General features: G+C 48.5%; 1 protein-coding gene across 1 annotated transcript in view; it reads right to left on the reverse strand.

Annotated features, from left to right (window-relative positions):
* Nucleotides 1-20,561, reverse strand: part of CDYL2 (chromodomain Y like 2) — a gene marked incomplete at its 5' end in the record, with an annotated part of 165,665 nt that overhangs the window by 10,712 nt on the left and 134,392 nt on the right. The window contains 3 exons of the mRNA XM_059381635.1: nt 2,862-3,072; nt 9,573-9,745; nt 17,898-18,115. Of these exons, the coding sequence (XP_059237618.1) occupies nt 2,862-3,072; nt 9,573-9,745; nt 17,898-18,115 (602 nt within the window). The remainder of the gene's footprint in view (nt 1-2,861; nt 3,073-9,572; nt 9,746-17,897; nt 18,116-20,561) is intronic.

Consider the following 20,561-nt stretch of genomic DNA (forward strand, 5'->3'; position numbering starts at 1 on the left):
TTCTCTAACCACCCCTGAATCTTATCCCAGTGCAGCGGTAGGGCTGCTGGCATAGGAACCCCCCTCCCCTGGTGGGAAGGCCAAGGTTTACAGGATGAGGGTAGAGAAAAGCACAGATCAGACACTCTTGCTCTGCCTTCTGCTTTGGCCTGAGACCCTATGCAAATCTCTTGCCTCTCTGAGTCTGTTTATTCATCTCTAAAGTGGGTACGAGTTACCACCTGGGAGGATCCAGTGAGATAACAAAAGAGCAGGGAAACACCACACCAGCCATGCATCAGTGCCCACGGGCGGGACTGTGAAGGATGGCTTCCCTGCTACTCATCTTTGTACTTCCAAGCAGGTAAGTAATGCCTGTTGCCTACTGGGATCTCACTTAGGTTTGTGGGCTCAAAGAAGGAGCGACATCTTCCAGAATTTCCTCTCAATTCTCCATGCCTCAGTTTATCTGTAAAATGGAGAGCAAGAGGACCCATCCTTGCAGATGCTCAGAAGAGTGATGAGACCATCCTGTGGAAAGTGCCCAGTGAAATGGCCAGGAGGTAGGAGGTGACCAGTACAAGCTTAGAGAAGCTTGCTGGGATAACCCGCTCAATCCTTGGTCATCAGAGTGCCCATGCGGTTTTAGTGTGTAATGCAACACAGGGGACACATTTTTCAGAACGGGTATCTCAAAGAGACATCAGGGAGCGTCAAAATGATTGTGCATCCCTGTGCAGAATCTCAGAACCAGCCACACTTTAGTGAGGACTCCCTAAGTCCCGGTGCACCTGGCACCTGAGGGTTTCACTCACTGACCTCAGCCTGCGGTGTGGAGAAGGAGAATCTTGGGAATCTTAAGGGCAGAAGGAGGCACTGAACTCAGTCGGCTGTGTCAGGAGAGCAGGCAGCGACTGTGCTGACCCCACGGGCCTTCAGGATCACCTGGGAGTTACCTTTTGGAGTTGGGGGTGTGAATGTCAAGGCCAGAGACCACATAGGAAACGGAACAAGAAGGGCGGGGTCATTAAAACACACTTGAGTTGTTCCTTGGGCGCCTGGGTGGCTCAGTGGGTTGAGCCGCTGCCTTCGGCTCAGGTCATGATCTCAGGGTCCTGGGATCGAGTCCCGCATCGGGCTCTCTGCTCAGCAGGGAGCCTGCTTCCTCCCTCTCTCTCTGCCTGCCTCTCTGCCTACTTGTAATTTCTCTCTGTCAAATAAATAAATAAAATCTTTAAAAAAAAAAAAACACACACACTTGAGTTGTTCCAAAGAGCCCAAATTCAAACCACAAGACCCATCTAAGGCTTTGCCAGAAACAAACATAAATTACTGGAGGGCCAAGGAGAAGTAAGGAATGATGAGGATGGAGGAAAGAGTTTCCAGGAGCATCTGTCACAGCAGAGCAAGCAAACGGTGTCAGAGCTAACAGGAGGTTCAGCAAACAGGAGGTCACAGCTGTCCCTCGCAATGGAAGGTGACAGGTTTCTTCTTCAATACTATAGCAGCGACACCTACACGTGGGTGCTGGAACTCTCTAGAACTGGTCTGCAGGAGGCACCCTTAGAGGGACAGGCTGTTACAATAAGATGCAAATTGATTTCAGACAATACTGTCTTTCAGAGACCCCCAATTTCAGACTCACTCCTCGGATGTAGGTCCTACTTTACAACCTACTGGTAAAGAGCACAGGCTCCAAAACTAGATAATCGGTGTTCTGATCCCATGACTGCCATTCCCACTGTGTGACCCTGGACAACTCACCCTCTCTGAGCCTCAGTCTCCAATCTGTCAAGTGGGCTAACAACTATCCTACCTTCCTGGGCTGTAGGAGGACGCCCTGAGTTAACGGCTCCCAGGCACTGGCCATGGTGTGTGCTTTACAAGTGGCCCCTGACCACTCACCCCTGGCTGCTGGTCCAGAATCTACAGTGGACTCCACCATTTGCTCAAATACCACTCTGACGGCTCACTGACACATGACACAGCAAGTTCCTTAACTTCTCCAGTTTAGCTTGCCATCTGTGTCATGGAGACCATAACACAGGTTCTCTAGGTGGGACTGCCTGTGATTACCAAAGCCCTTCCTGCTTCTGGGACACTCAGCAAGACTACACTTCCCAGCCTCCCTTGCAGGTGGGTGTGGCCACACCCCTGAATCTTGGCCGATGAAATGGGAGTGGGGGTGAAGATGCCCCTTGCAGGCCTGGCCCAGGAAAACCTCCAGGCTCTCTCTTCGTGTCCACTCACTGGAAGCAAAGGCAGGTCTACCAGATGGAAGATGCCTGGGCCGCCCGCCCCTGACCCCAGGCAGTGTGGACAGCTACTACATCTACACTGGACTGCGGCAGAATGAGAAAGAAATTTTTGCTGTTTGGACCCTAGGATTGCGGGATTGTTTGCTATAGCAGACGGTTCCTCTTAGTATCAGGTTGTTGTGAAGAATATATGAGATAACGAAGGCAAAGTTTGCTTAAGTAAACAAACCGAACTTAGTTTAGTTAGCTTAAACTATTATGTGCTTTAACTAGTTCAGTGCTTAATTAAGTAAACTAACTGAATTATGTTAACTTAGGGGAACAAAGTACACGTTTAATAGTGAACATCCCATCATGCTCTCGACCCTTGGCCACACCTGCCACTGGCATCTGGTACCCGTGGTTGAAGGCTCTAAGATTAGCCTGACCTCATCCCAGGTCCCCTGGAAAGGGCAGAGGAAGTAGAGACACTCAGCAGCTTCCTTCCACAGGGCGGGTGCACCCCAGGGCTCCCTATTCATATGAAGGGCCATATCCCAAATCCAGGAAAGAGAAGGGGTCATGTTGGGACCCAAAGCCACTTCTCCCAGAGAGGGATCTTGCCTGAGGAACGAAGGGGCTTACCAGTGCGACGCCCAGGATCTGGGGGAAGGTGTATGAGGAGCAGCCAGCAGGCGTGAGGCGGATGGTGGCATAGGGGGTCTGAAACCAGGCCTTCTCACTGGCCCACACGATGTCGCAGAGGGGCAAGATGGAGGCACCCAGGCCCAGCGCAGGCCCATTGATCGCAACAACGATAGGCTTCTTAAACTGGATAAAGGCCTTCACAAAGTCCCTGGGAGAAAAGAGAAGACCTCTTTAACAGGTGGGCAGGCCTGCTGAGACCTATTTGACACCCTTTAATCTGCGGGGGCTGACATAAGTTTCCCTGGGCTGTGGAGCACCCTCAGGTCATTGAAGGTAAGTGGGTACCAGGCAAGTGCCTCCTTCTCCTGAACACTGAGTCAACGAGCTGCAGCCACAGGCATGGCACACCCGGTGGTCAGCGGCACGTTTTCTGAAAGAGATCTGTGGGGTGACCACATCATGTCCCACTTTGTCCAGATGGGCCCAGGTCATGCCCATTTCCCACTACTGCACCCAGTTACCACTCTCTGGATACCAACAAATTGTAAATATCCTAAGGAAGGCAACCTGAACATCAAGGTTCAGAGCCAAAAGGAGAACCAAAAAGGAAGGCGTTACAAGGAGGCATATTTGGACACAAGGAGAGAAAGAATGTTCTAACAGCACTGGCTGAAGGTGGAATGGCTGTTGGGAAGTGTGAACGCCTCGCTGTGGGAGGTATTTTAATTTCGGCTGGATGACCACTTTGGGTGATGTTGTAGAGGGAATTCAAGCTTCAGGTGATGGGCACAGGTGATATTTAACCTTTCTTTTAATCCTAGGATTCTTTGATGCTGAATCTCCCAAAGGGTCGCCAGACTTATCAAAGGTGGTTCTAGAACACTGACAGGGATCCAGTGGTTGTGGTGGCTTCAACCAAAACTGGGGAAGGACACAGACCTCCCTTGGAGGCGTGAGGCATCTGGGACCATGGCTCTTGGATTAGGAGACATTTTATCCCCCTTCCCTTCCTCATCACACAAAATCCCAGTGTGCATCTGTACCCCTTAACCAGAGCCAACTCTACTTTCTTTGCCCTGGAATGCTTTTCACTTCTCCCATAGCTGCTATCTAAGATCCATAAAATGTTGATACTCATCTGGACATGGAGGAAAGATCCAAGATGTCTAGTAAAGCCCACATTCTTCATTATTCTCGGGTGGAAGATTGGGAACTACCAAGAACTCACAAGAATAAAATCCATACTCCCAGCTGTGACCTTGGTCTGCTGCTTCTTACATCCCCAGGCTCATCTCTTGACTCCCTTAAGTCTGCTCAAAATGCATGAGCTGCACAGGCCTTCTGAGAGTTCTTAGAAAACACCACTATTACAATTAGCAATTATCCTAATTATTTCCTTGCTTACTTTTTTTTTTTTGGATTTTCCTTCCTCTTCAGCTCCTTGCAGAAACACTCAGGTCTGCCTTGTGTGTGGCTTGGTGTCCATGCCTACTGGAGCTCACCCTCAGTAAGTAAGTGCTGGTTAAAGGAGTCTTCCAGAATGAGAGTGAAGACTGCAGATGTGTAACACGGATTCACTTGCCACTTGCCACTTTCCCTTCCCTCCTCTTCCTGAGTCTACTGCTGGAGCACAGTTTCCCGCCTCCCTCACAGTTGGCTGTTGGCCAAGGAACTGAGCACTGACCAATGGAATGTGAGTGAAACCTATGCTCACTTCTACCCCTGAGCAGGAAATCTCCCACTGTGCAGCCTGCAAACCCTTTCACCTTGATGGGCCTGGCTATCTTGGAGGGCCTGTGCTGAGCCACAAGACGGAGGGAGTCTGGGTTCTTGAGTCACCCTTGGAGGACAGCCATGGGCTAATCGGTAGTATCCATTTTAGGTTCCCAAACGTAAGAAATAAATTTCTATCACAACTGAGCCATTACATGTACTCAGGGGTCATTCGTTACAGCAGCTGGTACTTCACTCATACAAATATCCCACTGATTTATCCCTTCTCAGCTGTTGCCATTCCCTCACAAGCCTTACGCAAACATGTGGGCATCATGGTGATACGCTGGGGCAGATTCCCCTGGGAGAAGCCTGGGGTGGGGGGTGTCTCACGACCTGCGCATTGTCATGCAAGTATGCACCCTTCCCCAGGCGTGAGGCAGCCTGTCTCCTGACTCCAATGGGGCAGTTTGTGAGCGAAAAGCAGAGCTCTCTCAGCACTGCCGGCCCGGTCACAGCTGACCCCCAAAAGGACACTGCTGGACTCTGGCACCATGACCCCTTGATTCCCAGTTTTCCAGGCCTCAGTCACGGGCCTTAACATGTACTTTTTACCACCAAATGCAATTTGGAGCCCGTACCGCACATCGTGCTTCTTGGCAGGGTCCTTGGAACCACATGGTCTGAGTGACTTGGGGCCAACATTCCACCTCTAAACCCCTTCATACAGTTCCGGGATGTTGCATCTCTGAGCTGGAAAGGACTTCAGGGGTGGTCAAGCCAAATCTTCCACTCAGTGCAGGACTCCCAGCATTTGAGGCCACGCCATCCTCCAGCCATTGAGGAATACTTCCAGTAAAGACAGTCCTTCCTGTCAGGACGCCTCCCTGCTGTGGACTGCATGAGGACCTCTCTGACACTCCCACTCTGTGCCAATCTCCACAGAGCAGGCCTCCAGGAATTCACCTCTGCCCATACAATGTTATGGGAGCAGACAGTTCCAGAGCCCAGAACCTTCCCTCTGTGGTCTCCAACCTGAGCGCTGTGCAGAGCAATCTCACATCCCGAGGAGGGCTAAGGAGACCAAGTATGCCCAGCTCCACCCCTGCACCCCAACACCATCGTGTTTTGGTCCAAGCTGCCTTGTGGGCTCATGTCCTGGATATGAAAATGCAATGCACAGACCACTCTCCCATCCTCTTCCTCTCACTCAAGCAGAAGGTCTCTATCACAAGAGCCCAGTGGACACAGAAGCAAACAGGATATTGCATTACAGACACTGCCGCTCAGATATCTGATCCTGACTGGGGTGGTGGGACAGTGGGGGGCGGGGAGCAGAGGGCCTGTCATCTTCTTTAGCATCAAAGTCCATCATGCTGACTCTGGTCCCTGCAGCTTCCTCTACATAGCCCGAGCCCTGTGCTCTCTGCCTGCCTGAGTGTTGGGCAGCTCTGATGTGGCAGAAGGAGCAAGAACTCCGGAGTCACGGCTCCACTCTGTCCCTAACTAGTAGTGAGATCTTGGACAAGTTACTCACTCTCTGGAATCCCATTTTCCTCCCTGTCAAATGGGAAAGTCAATGATTTGTCCTCATGGGGCCAAATGGGAATTCAAGGAGACAGCGCTTGGCACTCAGGAGCCCTCACTCATGACTACTTATAATATTATAGTCAGTGCACCTGCTGGGGAGGGCAAACGCTGCTCTCAGTCCATTCTCAGTGGTTGGCGATCTACCCTCCAGGCCCAGAGGGGCATTAGGAAGCAATAATCTGCATACGGGGATGTCTGGATTCCACCTGGAGCCACAGGCTACCTATTTCCTCTACCCAGAGCACCGGGGTACAGCTCTCCCACCGCCGAAGCCCACAGCCAAGTCAGCCAGTACGAGACCTCTGAGCTCCAGATACACACGGTGGTGGTCATCCTGGGGCCGTCAGAGGGGTGCTCCTGAAGCCCACTCCGCAGTCAGAGCAGGCTTAGCTAGAACCTGTGGCTGGACGTAAGAGAACTGGCAATGAAAATAATTCCTTACACCGGTCCCAAGTCCTGACTGTGTGCTGGGTATGACCAAGTTTTTCACACGGGTTAGCCGATTAATCTTCCTCACCAGACCACCCCATCACCTGTGAGTTCAGGGGAGGGCAGCCTCTCTTGCAGGATGGGGCTGACAGCTTTGTTTGGGTCCTGGACAGAAGCCTGTGCTGAATGAATCATCTGAGCTCTTCTCACATCTGCTAGTTCATTCAACAAACATCTGCAGAGCGAACACGGTGTACTGGGTCACGTGTGTGCATGTTTTCTCGAGGAAACGAGGCAGATGGGGAGGGAGCGGTGCTGGGGGTGCTGCGGCAGGCCGTGCAGTGTACCCCGAGCCTGGAGGTCAGCCCAGACGAGAGCACGCATGTCCCCAGGGAACCGCAAGGGCTGTCTGTGGGTTATAAGGTTCTGTGGCCAAAGTATGTTTCAGCCACGCTAGACTTTGAACAAAGTTCTTTCACAAGACACTTCTCAGGCTGCAAATATGTTCCTATGCCTGGAAAATCTGCAGAAGCAGGGACAGAACTTGCAGCGTGGCCCAGAGTAATTTAGGGACAGCGCCCTTCACTCAGGATGCTTCTCTGGAAATCTGCAGAACACTCTCTGGAAAATGCTTCTCTGCCACCTTGTGTCCCAAACTCTGGAGTGTGGCTGCTGGGGAAAGCACTCCGAATCTGGTGAAGTTGGAGCCTCCCCCAGGACTTGGCGATGATGGGCACGGTACATTTTCTGACCCCGTGGGCACTCTTCGCTAGAGGGGCGTGCTGTATGCGCCCCCATCTGGCCCGTGAAGCTGCTCATCCATCTTTGTTCCTTCTAGCATGGGAGAACTACTGAGGGAACTTCAAGAGCAAAGACAAGCTGGCAGCACCCCCACACTTCCTGATTCGGAGATTTCCGGGGCTGTCAAGCAGCTGGGTTTTAGAAAAGTGGCCTGTGGATTCTCTGTGCTATTGGGGCTGTGAACCGCTGGTCTAGGGGGCACCCCCCGACCCTCCCCCGATGTTGTTGCAGGCTCATGAATTAGAAACTTCCACTCCCTTTGAACACTGGAAAGAACTCCCTCTGCTGCCACCCCCTCTATTCTGCCTAAGAGAAACTCGCCTTCCTATGAGATAGCAAATGTCTCAAATCCCACTGGCTGTGTTTCTCAAGACGTTAGCTAATGCATTCAGCATCTCCTCAAATCTGGGGCTTCTAGAAATCCAGCTAATGCTTCCGCTGAAATCCGTTAACCACATGATGGCTACAGCCAAGGCTTTTCTTAGGCCACAGAGATGGGCGCCCCATCCCTGATGGTCCTCCAAATGAAGGAAGCTTACTGGGGACCCTGTTGCTCCACCCCCCCCCAACCCTGTGATGAGGCAGCTGTTAAAAAGCACAGCTGAGTCCAAACAGAGGATAAACCGCTGTGGACATGGCCAGGGCTGTCTGTGGCCAGGAAGCTTGGGAGCAGCACACAGCCACGATGCCTTTTCTAGTAACAGTGCTCAGCCTTTTTGTGTCTCTGTGGGGCAAGAATTCTGCACTGGGAAGCACACCCGTGTTTTGAAGCCTACTTCCCTGGATGCTTCTCCCTGAAGAGGGGACTTGGAACTCCACCTGTTAGAGCAACCTCACGTCATCTCTTGGAGACTGCATCCCGTGGGAGGCTCCCACGGCCACATGACAATCAGCACCCACGTGACACTGCCAGGCACAGTGAGACGGGACTCCCTGAGAAGCCCTCACATGAGGCGTGAGGCTCCAAGACACCACATGGAGAAGTGTTCCTTTCCGAGAAACCAGATGGCGTTACCACACTGGGACTCTTGTTGGAGCTTGGAGCAAGGTTCAGCAGCAAGCCTGAGCCCTTCCCAGGATGGAGGCTGAGCGACAGCCCTTGCTGGAAATAACATGCACTTGCTTTTCATAAATATATACAATGGAAGAATATTACTCAGCCCTCAGAAAGGATGAATACCCACCATTTGCATCGACATGGACGGGACTGGAGATTATGCTGAGTGAAGTAAATCAAGCAGAGAAAGACAATTATCATATGGTTTCACTTATTTGCAGAACATAAGGAATAGCTTGGAGGACATTCGGAGAAAGAAGGGAAAACTGAAGGGGGAAATCACAGGGGAGATGAACCATGAGAGACTATGGACTCTGAGAGACAAACTGAGGGTTTTAGAGGAGAGGGGATGGGGAGGAGGAATGGGTGAGCCCAGTAACGGGTATTAAGGAGGGCACGGATGGATGGCACGGAGCACTGGGTGTCATTTACAAGCAATGAATCATGGAATGCTACATCAAAGACTAATGAGGGACCGTATGGTGACTAACATAACATAATAAAAAATAAAAAATTAATTAACAAATTGATCAAAATAAATTTAAAATGATAAAATAAATCTGTAAATACTGGGGAAATAACTACCCTTCAGGGTCCCAAAAGAGATACCAATTGTTGGGTCAGATATCAGCCCCAGGATCCCAACTTTTGTCCCAAAGGCAGCAAGAGAGGAGGAAGCACTCCCTACCCTGCTGGGTCTGCAAATGCACAGATGCTCAGGGTAACCCTCCATCCTCTTCCCAGTGTGGAGCCATGTCAGCCTCAAGACACAGGAACACCCTAATCCTAACCTGGGTATTACAAGATGCTGGGCTTAATATAAAGAAATAAAATCTCTTTTTGATCAAGAGAATAAAGTGGGATCTAACCTAGAGGACAAAGGCACCCTAGTTTTGGCAGAAAAATACAGGATGCCCAATTAAAATCCCAATTCCAGATGAAAAACAAATAAATTTTTAGTATAAGTATATCCCAAATGTTGCATGGGATAGACTTATGATAACAAAATTTCTTTGTTGTTTGAAATTCAAATTTAACTGAGCAACCTGTATTTTTATGTGCTACATTTCACAAGAAGGAAGCAGGTCCCAAAGCGTCCAAACATGAGCAGAGCTTACCTGATGGCTTCTGAAATCCGGGTACTCTCCTTTCTCCGGTCACTGGACAACCGGCCAATTAGGTAGGAGTAATCTAGGCCACTGCAGAATACGCTGCCCACTGCACTGAGCAGCAGAAGTTTGCTGTCATCCGTGGCTGCATTGCACAGTGCTCGCCGGACCTCCTTCATGATCTGTGGGCAGAGATGAATTGGCAGGAATGTTAACTATGTACCTATAGGCCAGCGGCTTTCAGCCCTCAAGCCTGCATCTTCTCTTCCTCTGCAGGAAGATCCTCCTGGATTCAAGCCACATCCAGACTAAGCAAAGAAACACCAAAACCAGAGCTCCCCTGCAGCATCCCCAAAGCAGGCAGAGTGCTAAGAAGGTGGCAGTGAGGTCACTGGCCTCGGACTTGGGAAGCGTGGCCTGGAGCCATGTAATCCTGGGTAAATCTCTGCAAATCTTCTTCCAGCATTTGCATGTTTAGCCCTTTTCAAGATGTGGGGAAAAAATTTCTGCGCACAGCCCAGGTGAGGTATGTTAGCCTTCTCTAGAAGGCCAGGTTCAATTATACTCTTGCTCATCCTAATTCAACTAAGACGTTTGCATGGTTTGTGGGTAGTATGTGGGAAGGGGGCTTTGGCATCAGAACTCCTAAAATTTTCCAGGTGCCAAGGAAGACAACCATCAAACACAGATTTTGTACCCAGCTCAACTATCATCCAAAAGCAAGGGTAAAATGTAGAGGTTTTCAGCAAAAGAATCTTCACCACTCTTAGACCCTTGCTGAGAGAATTTTAAAAGGATACACTTCAGAAAGAAGAAAACTATATTCAGAAAGAAAAAGGGGACATTCATGGAGTAACAGCCAACAAAGAAACATGGCGAATGTGCTGACAAATCAATATAAGAATGACTATAAAATCATCAGACTGATAATGACCGACCAAGGCTGAAGGTCTGCACAAGTGTAGAACTGCGGTCCAGGTGGTAATAGCACGTCAGATGAGAGAAGAAATGATGACCACATGCCGAAGTTCTAGGTCTGGGCGTGGTGGAGAGGTGACAAGATGACGTTTAGGCATCACTCTGTGTCCAGAACTTAAGGATAGCTTCTTAAATGTACATGGATTACAATGACTGGGAAGGGGATTAAAACAAAGAAAGTTCAATCACTCAGTCTAACAGAAGTAAGGGGAGGAGGGAAAAATAAGTGAATAAGAGCAGAAACAGCATGGTAAGAGAAAATAAGGCATGCACTTGCCTGTGTGGAGCTGAGAGTCCAACTGGGGAGACAATAAGTGAACAGGCTTTTAAGGGATCGTTATTAATTTTTCAATCGACATTATCATAGGGTACAATGGGAAACTATTATGGGAACTGTGTTTTTAAAATTATACTTTTTAAAGAACCTGTTTATTAAGCACTTGGAGGTGCCAGGGATTGCAGCAGGAAACTTCCACATATTTTACTCCAAACAAAAATCCCATATAAGAGGGAATGTGGTATCCCAATCTCGCAGGTAATGTAAGGGAGACTCAGGGAAGTGGCATGGAGCTGCCTGAGGTCAGCAGCAAGAGGCAGAGCCATGAAATGCTTCTCACCCCCAAATCCCTTCTCTTTCTGCCACTCTGTATTGTAGGATGACTTAAATAAATGGGTGAATTTTAGTGGGGGGAAAAAACAGGGCTGGATGTCACTTTGAATGGAGAATCTCCCAGCCTGTGCTCTGTGAGCATGGCAGAGGCACCTTCCATTCTACCAGGGCATAAGCCACAGATTCATTTTGAACAACAAAAGAGCCAAGAGGCCACTATCGTGTGGGTCCTTTAATCCATCTGCCTCCAGAAATAGACACGCTCTGAACAATCCACGACTCTATTTCTCTGAGAGGCAAATAAAAGAAAAGCACGCTGTTAAGACATGAGCTGCCGTTCCACACGCGACGCAGAGTGGCCTCTCTCTGTCTGAGGTCACACTGACTTGTCAATTAGTAAAGACAAAATCAAACAAAACAGCCACCTCCTTTATGAATTAAATGGAAAGTAAATCTGTTTCATTCATGCGAGCAAAGTATTAACTATATATTTATATTTCTTTTAATGTAAAGAAAGTCGTGTCTAGTTAGTATAGCTTTCCTTTGCTTTTCTCGAGTCGATGATCCAATTGGGACTCCTGGCTGAGGTTCTGCCTCCTTAAAGGACTCCAAATTGCATTACGTACTTGGTTTGTTTAAAGCAAAACGTTCTAAAATGATTACTCTCTTGCTTCCTTAAACTCCTCGGCTGCACCCACGGAACCACCTCTCCATGGTCACGTGCTGGGCTGTAACAGACCGGCGCCCTCAGAGGCTCCTGGGGAATGCCTCTGTAACACATGGTCCAAGACTGCTACGCATTCTGAAGCCCTAAATATGTTCTTGAGATTTACTGCCCTTGTCAGACATGTGCTAGCTGCCACTTGCTCCAGATGTCAGCATCTGCTAGAGAAAGCATGCTCTCCCCGCCCCCTACCCAGCCCCACGACTTCTATCTTCTGATCTGCCATGGGTTGGAAACAGCGAGACCAAATTCATTAGAAGTGGGCTGAAAGGGGGAGTAGACCAGAGTCCCTCTCTCTTTTGCATCTTTACTTGCTGAAATCAGCAACCCAGGGCCTATCTCACCTGTGACTACCTTCCCGAATGTTCTCCCAAATATCTCTGACTAAATGCCAACTCCTGCCTCTCCCAACACCCCACGTGTCCCTGCTATGACACTTGAGACAAGCCCCCTTGTAGAATGTGAGCGTTCTTGCCTCGCCCTACCTCCTGCTTGACAATGATCCCTCCCTGGGAGTCATACCCCTGTGGCATCGCCTGCCGGTGAGTGTAGAAGAGGCTTCATGACTCATGCCTAACCACAAGGTAAGGCAAGACGGACAGGATGTCCCGTTCAAGAGGAGACTGGGATACAAAAAGACACGGCTTGTCTTGGATGTCCGCTTTTGTTCTCTCTCCTCCTTGGAGCTCTCAGTCTGGGGAAGCAGACCATGTTGTGAGGAGCCCATACAGAGAAGACAGAAGGCAGGGCACTGATGTGTCTGGCCAGTGAGGACGACCAGCAGCCACTTGGGTGAGCCTGGAAGTTCATCCTCTCCCACTGAGCCTTCAGCTGACACTGCGGCCCAGGCTACATGCCTTGACTGTGAGAGACCCCGAGCCAGACGCATCCAACTAAGTCGTGCCCAGATTCCTGACCCACTGAAACTGTGAGATAACATTCATTGTTTAAGATTCTAAGTTTAGGAAAATTTATTATGCAGGAATAGAAAACAAATACAATTCTTTAAAGACTAAAACAGATGAGTCTTCTACTTATCTGTATAACCCTTCTAATACCTAGTCCAGAACCTCACACATAAAAAAATTTAATAAATGTTTGTTGATTAGAATGACTGGCACAGTGTTTACCTCCTCAACAAGTTTACAGTGTAGTGGGAGGAATCAGACGGATTATCACACAAATACATGTACATTAACAACTGTAGCAAGTTCCAGAAGGGAGGGGTGTGTAGTGCTAGGAAAGCTCCTCTGAGGCGGATGTAACCTGGGCAGGGAGCTGAGGGGTGGTGAGGGATCTCGTGGAAGTGGTGGTTGAGCTGAGACCTGAATGAAGTGCAAGGCCACTAGGCAAGGATGTTTCAGTCAGAAGTACAGGTATATGGTGTATGCAAAGGCCTGGGGCAGGTGTGAGCATGACAGAAAGTCAGGCTGACAGAGGACAGGAGAAGAGAAGGTGGACATGTGGTACAAGGCAAGGAGGCTTGCAGAGGTGGGCAGGTCAGAATATACCAGTGTCGCCGGCCACACGAACAGTTTTGATTCTTAATCAGAGCAACTAAGACTCACCAACATATGTGAAGTGTGTGCAAACGTGTGTGTGTGTGTGTGTGTGTGTGTGCGCACGCATGTGTAGAAGGGGTGGCTTGATCAGATTTGTATTCCTGGCAGGTCACTCTGCCCCCCCTGAAGACAACGGATTACAGGTAGAAAAGCTAAAAGAGCAGGCTTGTTAGCAAGTTGTTACACCAATACAATCCAGACAGAATATAATGGTCCTGATGGAAACAGAGAGAAGAAAACCTATGAGTGGGCTCTTCAAGAATGAAAGTTAATATGCCTTGGGGGTGGTGTGCGTACAGTGGGTATGATCAAGAGGGTATGAGGTGTGACTGCCACATGTCTGGCGTGCTCCCTCAGATAGTGGTGGGACAGTGGGGGTACAGTTCACAGAGGCTGGGAGCACTGCACAAAACTGGGAGTTGAGAGAGGCCTTGGGGTCTGCTCCTAATGAGGAAGTGGATGGGCTTTTCATCACCAACATTTTGAGCAATCTATTTTGCTGCTTCTTTCCTAAAGGGGCATTTTCATTATTTTCCTGGTTCTTTGCTATACTCCAGACAGGAGCAATATTACAACACACCCGCTAGCCTCAGAATCTAGTTAACACACCCAGTAATGTATGAATTTCTGCCCATGAGGCCAATCCAACCAATGTCCCAGATACAACTAGAAAAATAAAGTCAATTATGACATGCAGGGTGGCCTTGTCCCAGTTGCTCCTTGAGTAAGGAAGGCTGAGTCTGCTGGACGCTATGACATCACCTCTGCTTCATCTTCACAATGATGGGAACACTTACTGAATACTTCCCACGTGCCAGGCATTCTGCAAGCCTCCGGGCAGACATTATCTCTCATCCCACAAGCAAGATATACTATAACTTGTAGGGATGAGGATGCTCAAAGAGGCCAGGTCACCTCCCAAGGCGAGCTGGTGGAGGCAGAATTTGAACCTAGTCCATTAGACTCCAAAATCTATACTCCTCTGCTAATACCACCTCTTCTTTTCTTTGGGATCTTTCTTTCAGGGCTGCTCTGCCTAGCTGGCCATCTTTTCTATAGAGTCAGTCCATTCCCGCCATCCAAACAGCCAAGAACACCAAACCAGTATTTTTTTTTCCCATTCCTCCCATTCTGTTTCTGACAGACACCAATTAGGAATGGAACCCCTAATTCACCAAGCCCTCATCTCTGGAGTTGAGAACCTGTGCACCTGAATCAGATGGAGATCCCACCTCTTCCATGCTGAATAGGCAACAGTTAACACATAAAGCTACTCCAAAGAGACAGGATGAACTGGGAGACTCCACGTTTATTCGATTTATTGAAGGAAAATGCTGTGCCTTTTAAAAGCATGCTTTCAGAAAGCAGTGAAGTAGGAAAAAAATCTAAGAGGAGTCGGTCTCGTGCAGATGTTTCACGATGAGCTTAAAATAACAAGGCTTTCAGGTGTACAGACATGCAAAGGGCACTCTGGGGTAAACCACCGAGGTCTGCACAGCAGAGAGCTCTAAAGTGGTTTCTGACTGTGCAAGAGAGAGACCTCAAAACACCATGCTTGGAGGAGGGGCAGCAGGTGACCAGCAGCCACACAAACTGCAAAGGATTTAGCTACATCTCTTGCCCTATGGTTGTCATTCCAGGCCAGGCACTAGGCTGAGTGTGAGAAACAATACGGTGGGCACAAGTGGCAAAATTCCTGCCCCCTGAAGCTGACGGGACCCTAGGCCTAGTTCTCTAAACCTGCATGGTCTCATCTATAAGAAGATCATAAGGATCCTCCATTGGGAGGGCCCTGGGGGAAGGAAATGGGTAAATGGCAAACACAAAACACAAAAGGCTGCTGGTAGCCGGCACAGTCACGGTGGCCATCAGTTACTATTCCACCACCCGGTGGCAGGTCGGTCTAGTTGGAGAAGTCTTCTTGGATGAGTCTTTTCCCACATTAGCACCATCAAGAATCTCTTTAAAATATTCATCATTTCTTCACTACTCCCCCTCAGCACCCCAGATCTTAAATGGTGCTGTCTATGCAATGGCATTAAGTATTCACTGTCTCCCCGTTGTGTTCACTTAAAATATAAGCATGATTAGTGCTAAAAAGGTAAAGTGGAAAAAACAGGTAAAATGGACTTCACCAAAATTTTAAGCACTGTACATCCAAGGATGCCATCAAGAAAGTGACAAAGTCAAGATCAAAAGCTTCTGCACAGCAAAGGAAACAGTCAACAAAACAAAGAGGAAACCCACGGAATGGGAGAAGATATTTGCAAATGACACTACAGACGAAGGGCTGATATCCAGGCTCTAAAAGAATCCCTCAAACTCAACACACACAAAACAGAAATCACGTCAAAAAATGGGCAGAAGATATGAACAGATACTTCTCCAATGAAGACATACAAACGGCCAACAGACACATGAAAAAGTATTCATTATCACTAGCCATCAGGGAGATTCAAATCAAAACCACATCGAGATACCACCTTACACCAGTCAGAATAGCCAAAATTAACAAGATAATAAACAACATGTGTTGGAGAGGATGTGGAGAAAGGAGAACCCTCTCACACTGTTGGTGGGAATGCAAGTTGGTGAGCCACTTTGGAAAACAGTGTGGAGATTCCTCAAGAAATTAAAAACAGAACTTCCCTATGACCCTGTAATTTCACTACTGGGTATCTACCTCAAAGGTACAGATGTAGTGAAAAGAAGGGCCATTTGCACCCCAGTGTTCATAGCAGCAATGGCCACAGTCGCCAAACTGTGGAAAGAACCAAGATGCCCTTCAGTGGACGAATAGATAAGGAAAAGGTGGTCCATATATACTATGGAGAATTATGCCTCCATCAGAAAGGATGAACACCCAACTTTTGTACCAACATGGATGGGACTGGAAGAGATTATGATGAGTGAAATAAGTTAAGCAGAGAGGGTCAATTATCATATGGTTTCACTTCTTTGTGAAACATAAGGAATAACACGGAGGACATTGGGAGATGGAGAGGAGAAGTGATTTGGGGGAAATTGGAGGGGGAGATGAACCATGACAGACTGTGGACTCTGAAAAACAATCTGAGGGTTTTGGAGGGGCACGGGGTGGGAAGTTGGGTGAGCCTGGTGGTGGGTATTAGGGAGGGCATGTATTGCATGGAGCACTGGGTGTGGTACATAAACAATGAATTCTGGAACACTGAAAAGAGATTTAAAAAAAAAAAGAAAGTAAGTAACAAGTTACAGAATGAAAGCATATTTTCCAATCAAATGACTGACAAAGAAGTCTTAGAACTCAAGAGTTAAAAAACAATTTTAGGAAGGGGCACAAGATGTCAACAGACATTTCTCCAAAGAAAAGAGACAGGCAGGCAATAAGCCCTTGAAAAGACACCCAACATCATTAGTCATCAGGAAAATGCACACCAAAACCTTGGTGAGATGCCACCTCACGCCCATTCCAAGAGCCACAACAACAAGAACAGATAGTAACAAGTGTTGACAAGGATGCAGAGACACGAGAGCCCTTGTATATGGCCAGTGGGAGTGGAAAATGGCACAGCCACTGTGAAAACAGGTTGGCAGTTCCTCAGAGAGTTAAATGCAGAGTTACCATACGACCCAGCAGTTCCACAAGGAGGGAAACAGCCAAGAGCACTGAAAACACGTTCACATGCGAACTCATACACAAACATCTGCAGTGATATTCGTCACAACACAGTAGTCAAAGATGGAACCAAGACAGACGTCCATCACTGAACGACTGACGGACCAAACACGGCACATCCATACGAGGGAAAGGAAAGAAGCACGGGCGTGGGCGTGGATGAACCTTGAAAACATGGTGTTCAGTGGAGGAAGCTGGTCACAGACCACATACACTATGCTTCCGTTCACGCGAAATGTTCAGAACAGGCAAACGGGTAGATACAAAAAGTAGATTCGTAGCCGCCGGGGACGTAGTGAGGGAAAGTGGGGAGAGGATGGCAATGGGCATGGGGCTTCCTTTCGGGGTGATGGAAACGTGCTAGAACTAGATCGTGGTGAATATACTGAAAAATGTACAGGTTAAAAGGGCGAAATCTATGGTCTGTGAATTGTCTCTCAATTGAAAGTAATGGAGCTGAGTAACTAGGATTCCTTCCAAAGCAAGGAAATTTGACACACTTGGAAAAGCCCAAGATACACGGAGCTGCCCTGTGACTAATTCTGGGCCCTGGATAGGTTTTCCGAATCTCTCCATTCACTGGGGTCTTCATCTGTCAAATGGGATAGTATGACTACCTGGTCATAAAGATCAAATGGATAATGTATGTAAGGTCATCAGCAGATGGTGTCCCAGAGTCAAGTTTGCGTGTGTGCTGGCTACCATCGTAGGCTCCTGGTGGAACAGAGAGAGAGCCAGTGCCCCATCCTGAATGAGAAGCCCTCTCCAGCCTGACCCTCCCCTGGGGTCCCCTGCCTCTCACCTCGGGGGTCAGCGCGTTGTTGTCCGAGGTCTGGCTGGACAGCAGGATGTGTGTGAACCCCTCTTCCTTCCGCACGACAATGTCCCGAAACCTACAGTTGCTTTCATTCTGGCGGACGCTGTACCTGAGCCTCTTGTCAAAGACATAGTCCTTCTCTGCTTCCAGCTTCCTCTTCATGGGGCTGTGCAGGTTTAATCCCCCGTTGGTCAGAGCAGAGCCTTCCAAAATCAGATAACCAAAGTGAGAAACTGACATAGGCACAGCCGCACGAGAGGGCGATCACAGCACGTTCAGATCAGATGTGGTGGGACCTCCATGCACCCTCTGATCTCGGGTGGAGGAGGGCCCGGGGCTTAACTGCCTCATCTCCAAATCTGAAATAGGACAGACAGCGGTCTCTGTGGAGAGCCCCCTAGAACCCTCGATCCCCCTCCCACACACCTACCTGGGGGCCTCTACCTGTGCTCATGCGCATTCAGCAGGAAGGAACCCACAACTTCGAAAACTGATGGCTACAAAACCAAATAGACCAATGAAAACACTGCAGCTTTATTCATAATCACCCCAAACTGGAAGCAACCAGTATGTCTTTTCCTCGGCGAATGAATAAACAAGCTGGTATGTTTGTAACGTGGAGTATTATTCAGCCATAAAAAGAATTCATCGTCAAGCCATGAACGTACACAGATGAATCTTGGATGCATATTGCTAAGTGAAAGAGGCCAGCCCGATTCCCGTTACACAGAATCGGTCAAAAGATCAGCAGTTTCCAGGGATCAGGAAGAAGAGGAGGTGGAACAGGGGAACCCGGGATTCTGAGGGCAATGAACCGACTCTACAGGATACCATGATGGTGAATGTGGGACATTTAAGCATTTGTCAAAATCCAAAGAACTGCCCTATGACCCAGCAATTGCACTATTGGGTATTTACCCTAAAGATACAAATGTAGTGATCCAAAGGGGCACATGCACCCGAATGTTTATAGCAGCAATGTCCACAATAGCCAAACTATGGAAAGAACCTAGATGTCCATCAACAGATGAATGGATCAAGAAGATGTGGTATATATACACAATGGAATACTATGCAGCCATCAAAAGAAATGAAATCTTGCCATTTGCAACAACGTGGATGGAACTAGAGCGTATCATGCTTAGCGAAATAAGTCAAGCAGAGAAAGACAACTATCATATGATCTCCCTGATATGAGGAAGTGGTGATACAACATGGAGGCTTAAGTGGGTAGAAGAAGAATAAATGAAACAAGATGGGATTGGGAGGGAGACAAACCATAAGTGACTCTTAATCTCACAAAACAAACTGAGGGTTGCCGGGGGGAGGGGGTTTGGGAGAAGGGGGTGGGATTATGGACATTGGGGAGGGTATGTGATTTGGTGAGTGCTGTGAAGTGTGTAAACCTGGTGATTCACAGACCTGTACCCCTGGGGATAAAAATATATGTTTATCAAAAATAAAAAATTAAAAAATAAATTTAAAAAAAAAAATCCAAAGAGCTTTGCCGCCAGACAGTGAAGCGTAAAGGATGCAAATCAAAATAAACACATTGACGAGACTGGGGGAGTCCAAGGATGACGCGCAGCGTGTGATCAAAGAATCGAACTACAGGGTCCACGTGTGAAACATCCTCACCAAAGAGGGTGGGAGGCCCTCGGCACCTCAGAAACTCCAGGAAGGACTGGAGGAATTTGTAAAACTAAAGGCAAGATAGTCCGTGGAGAAACCCTGTGCTCCAGCTGGTGGATCCGATTCCCATGGACAGGGGTGAGAGCTGGATTCGGACACCATTATCCACGCGTGCCGGAACTGAACGGTTAAAGGAATGGAAGGCAGACGGCAGGAGCAATGCTTCTCACCACTGGAGCGGGGCTTGACACATAAGCAAGGGGAGGGGGCCAGAAAGATCCATGTGGCAGTGGGTCCACATTGGAAGATACCAGGATGACCTCATGAATCTGTAACACAGATAGAGACAGTTACATTCGGACACAATTACAGGTACGTGTGTGTACACAGGGCACTATACACACGTGTATTTCCTCCACCTGTCAGTTGAGAGGACCCAGAACCACTGACACCCCAATAGCAGCGAGCACACCAAGGGCCCAGGTGTTGGTTTCTGATACCACTCTCAGGAAAAGGAACCAGGATTCCCTGAAGAAACAGCAGATTCCAGGCCTGAGGCAGGAAACAAACAAGATAAGCTTGTGGTGGTGGAAAGGAAGGAAGTAGTTCAAAAAAAAAAATCTCTGCGGTGAAGACACATGTCAAAAGGACAGAGGAGCCAAGTGAAAGAGCTCCCGATGGTCAAAGGTTGACAACGTGGAGAACACTACAGACTGGAAGTGCATTATAACTGAAGCATAAAATCAGTACCCTGAGTCCATACCGATGTCAGTAAGTGATCAAATTCATAAATAAATGGGTGAGAAGACACAGATCTCCCACGTAGAAGAATTCCAAACAGTTTCTGTAGATTCCCTGCCCACAGGGAGGCGGAGCCCCGTCGTTAAGTGTGGCCTGAGCTGGTGACTTCCTTCCGCACAGCACAGCATGGAAGGCTGGGGGCAGGGGTTGTAACTGGCCGGCGGAGAAAGCTAACTGGAGTAGATGAAGAAGGCAAAGTCCCCTCAACCTGGTGAC

Source organism: Mustela nigripes, chromosome 17, assembly GCF_022355385.1.
Source record: "Mustela nigripes isolate SB6536 chromosome 17, MUSNIG.SB6536, whole genome shotgun sequence".
Classification (NCBI taxonomy): Eukaryota; Metazoa; Chordata; class Mammalia; order Carnivora; family Mustelidae; genus Mustela; species Mustela nigripes.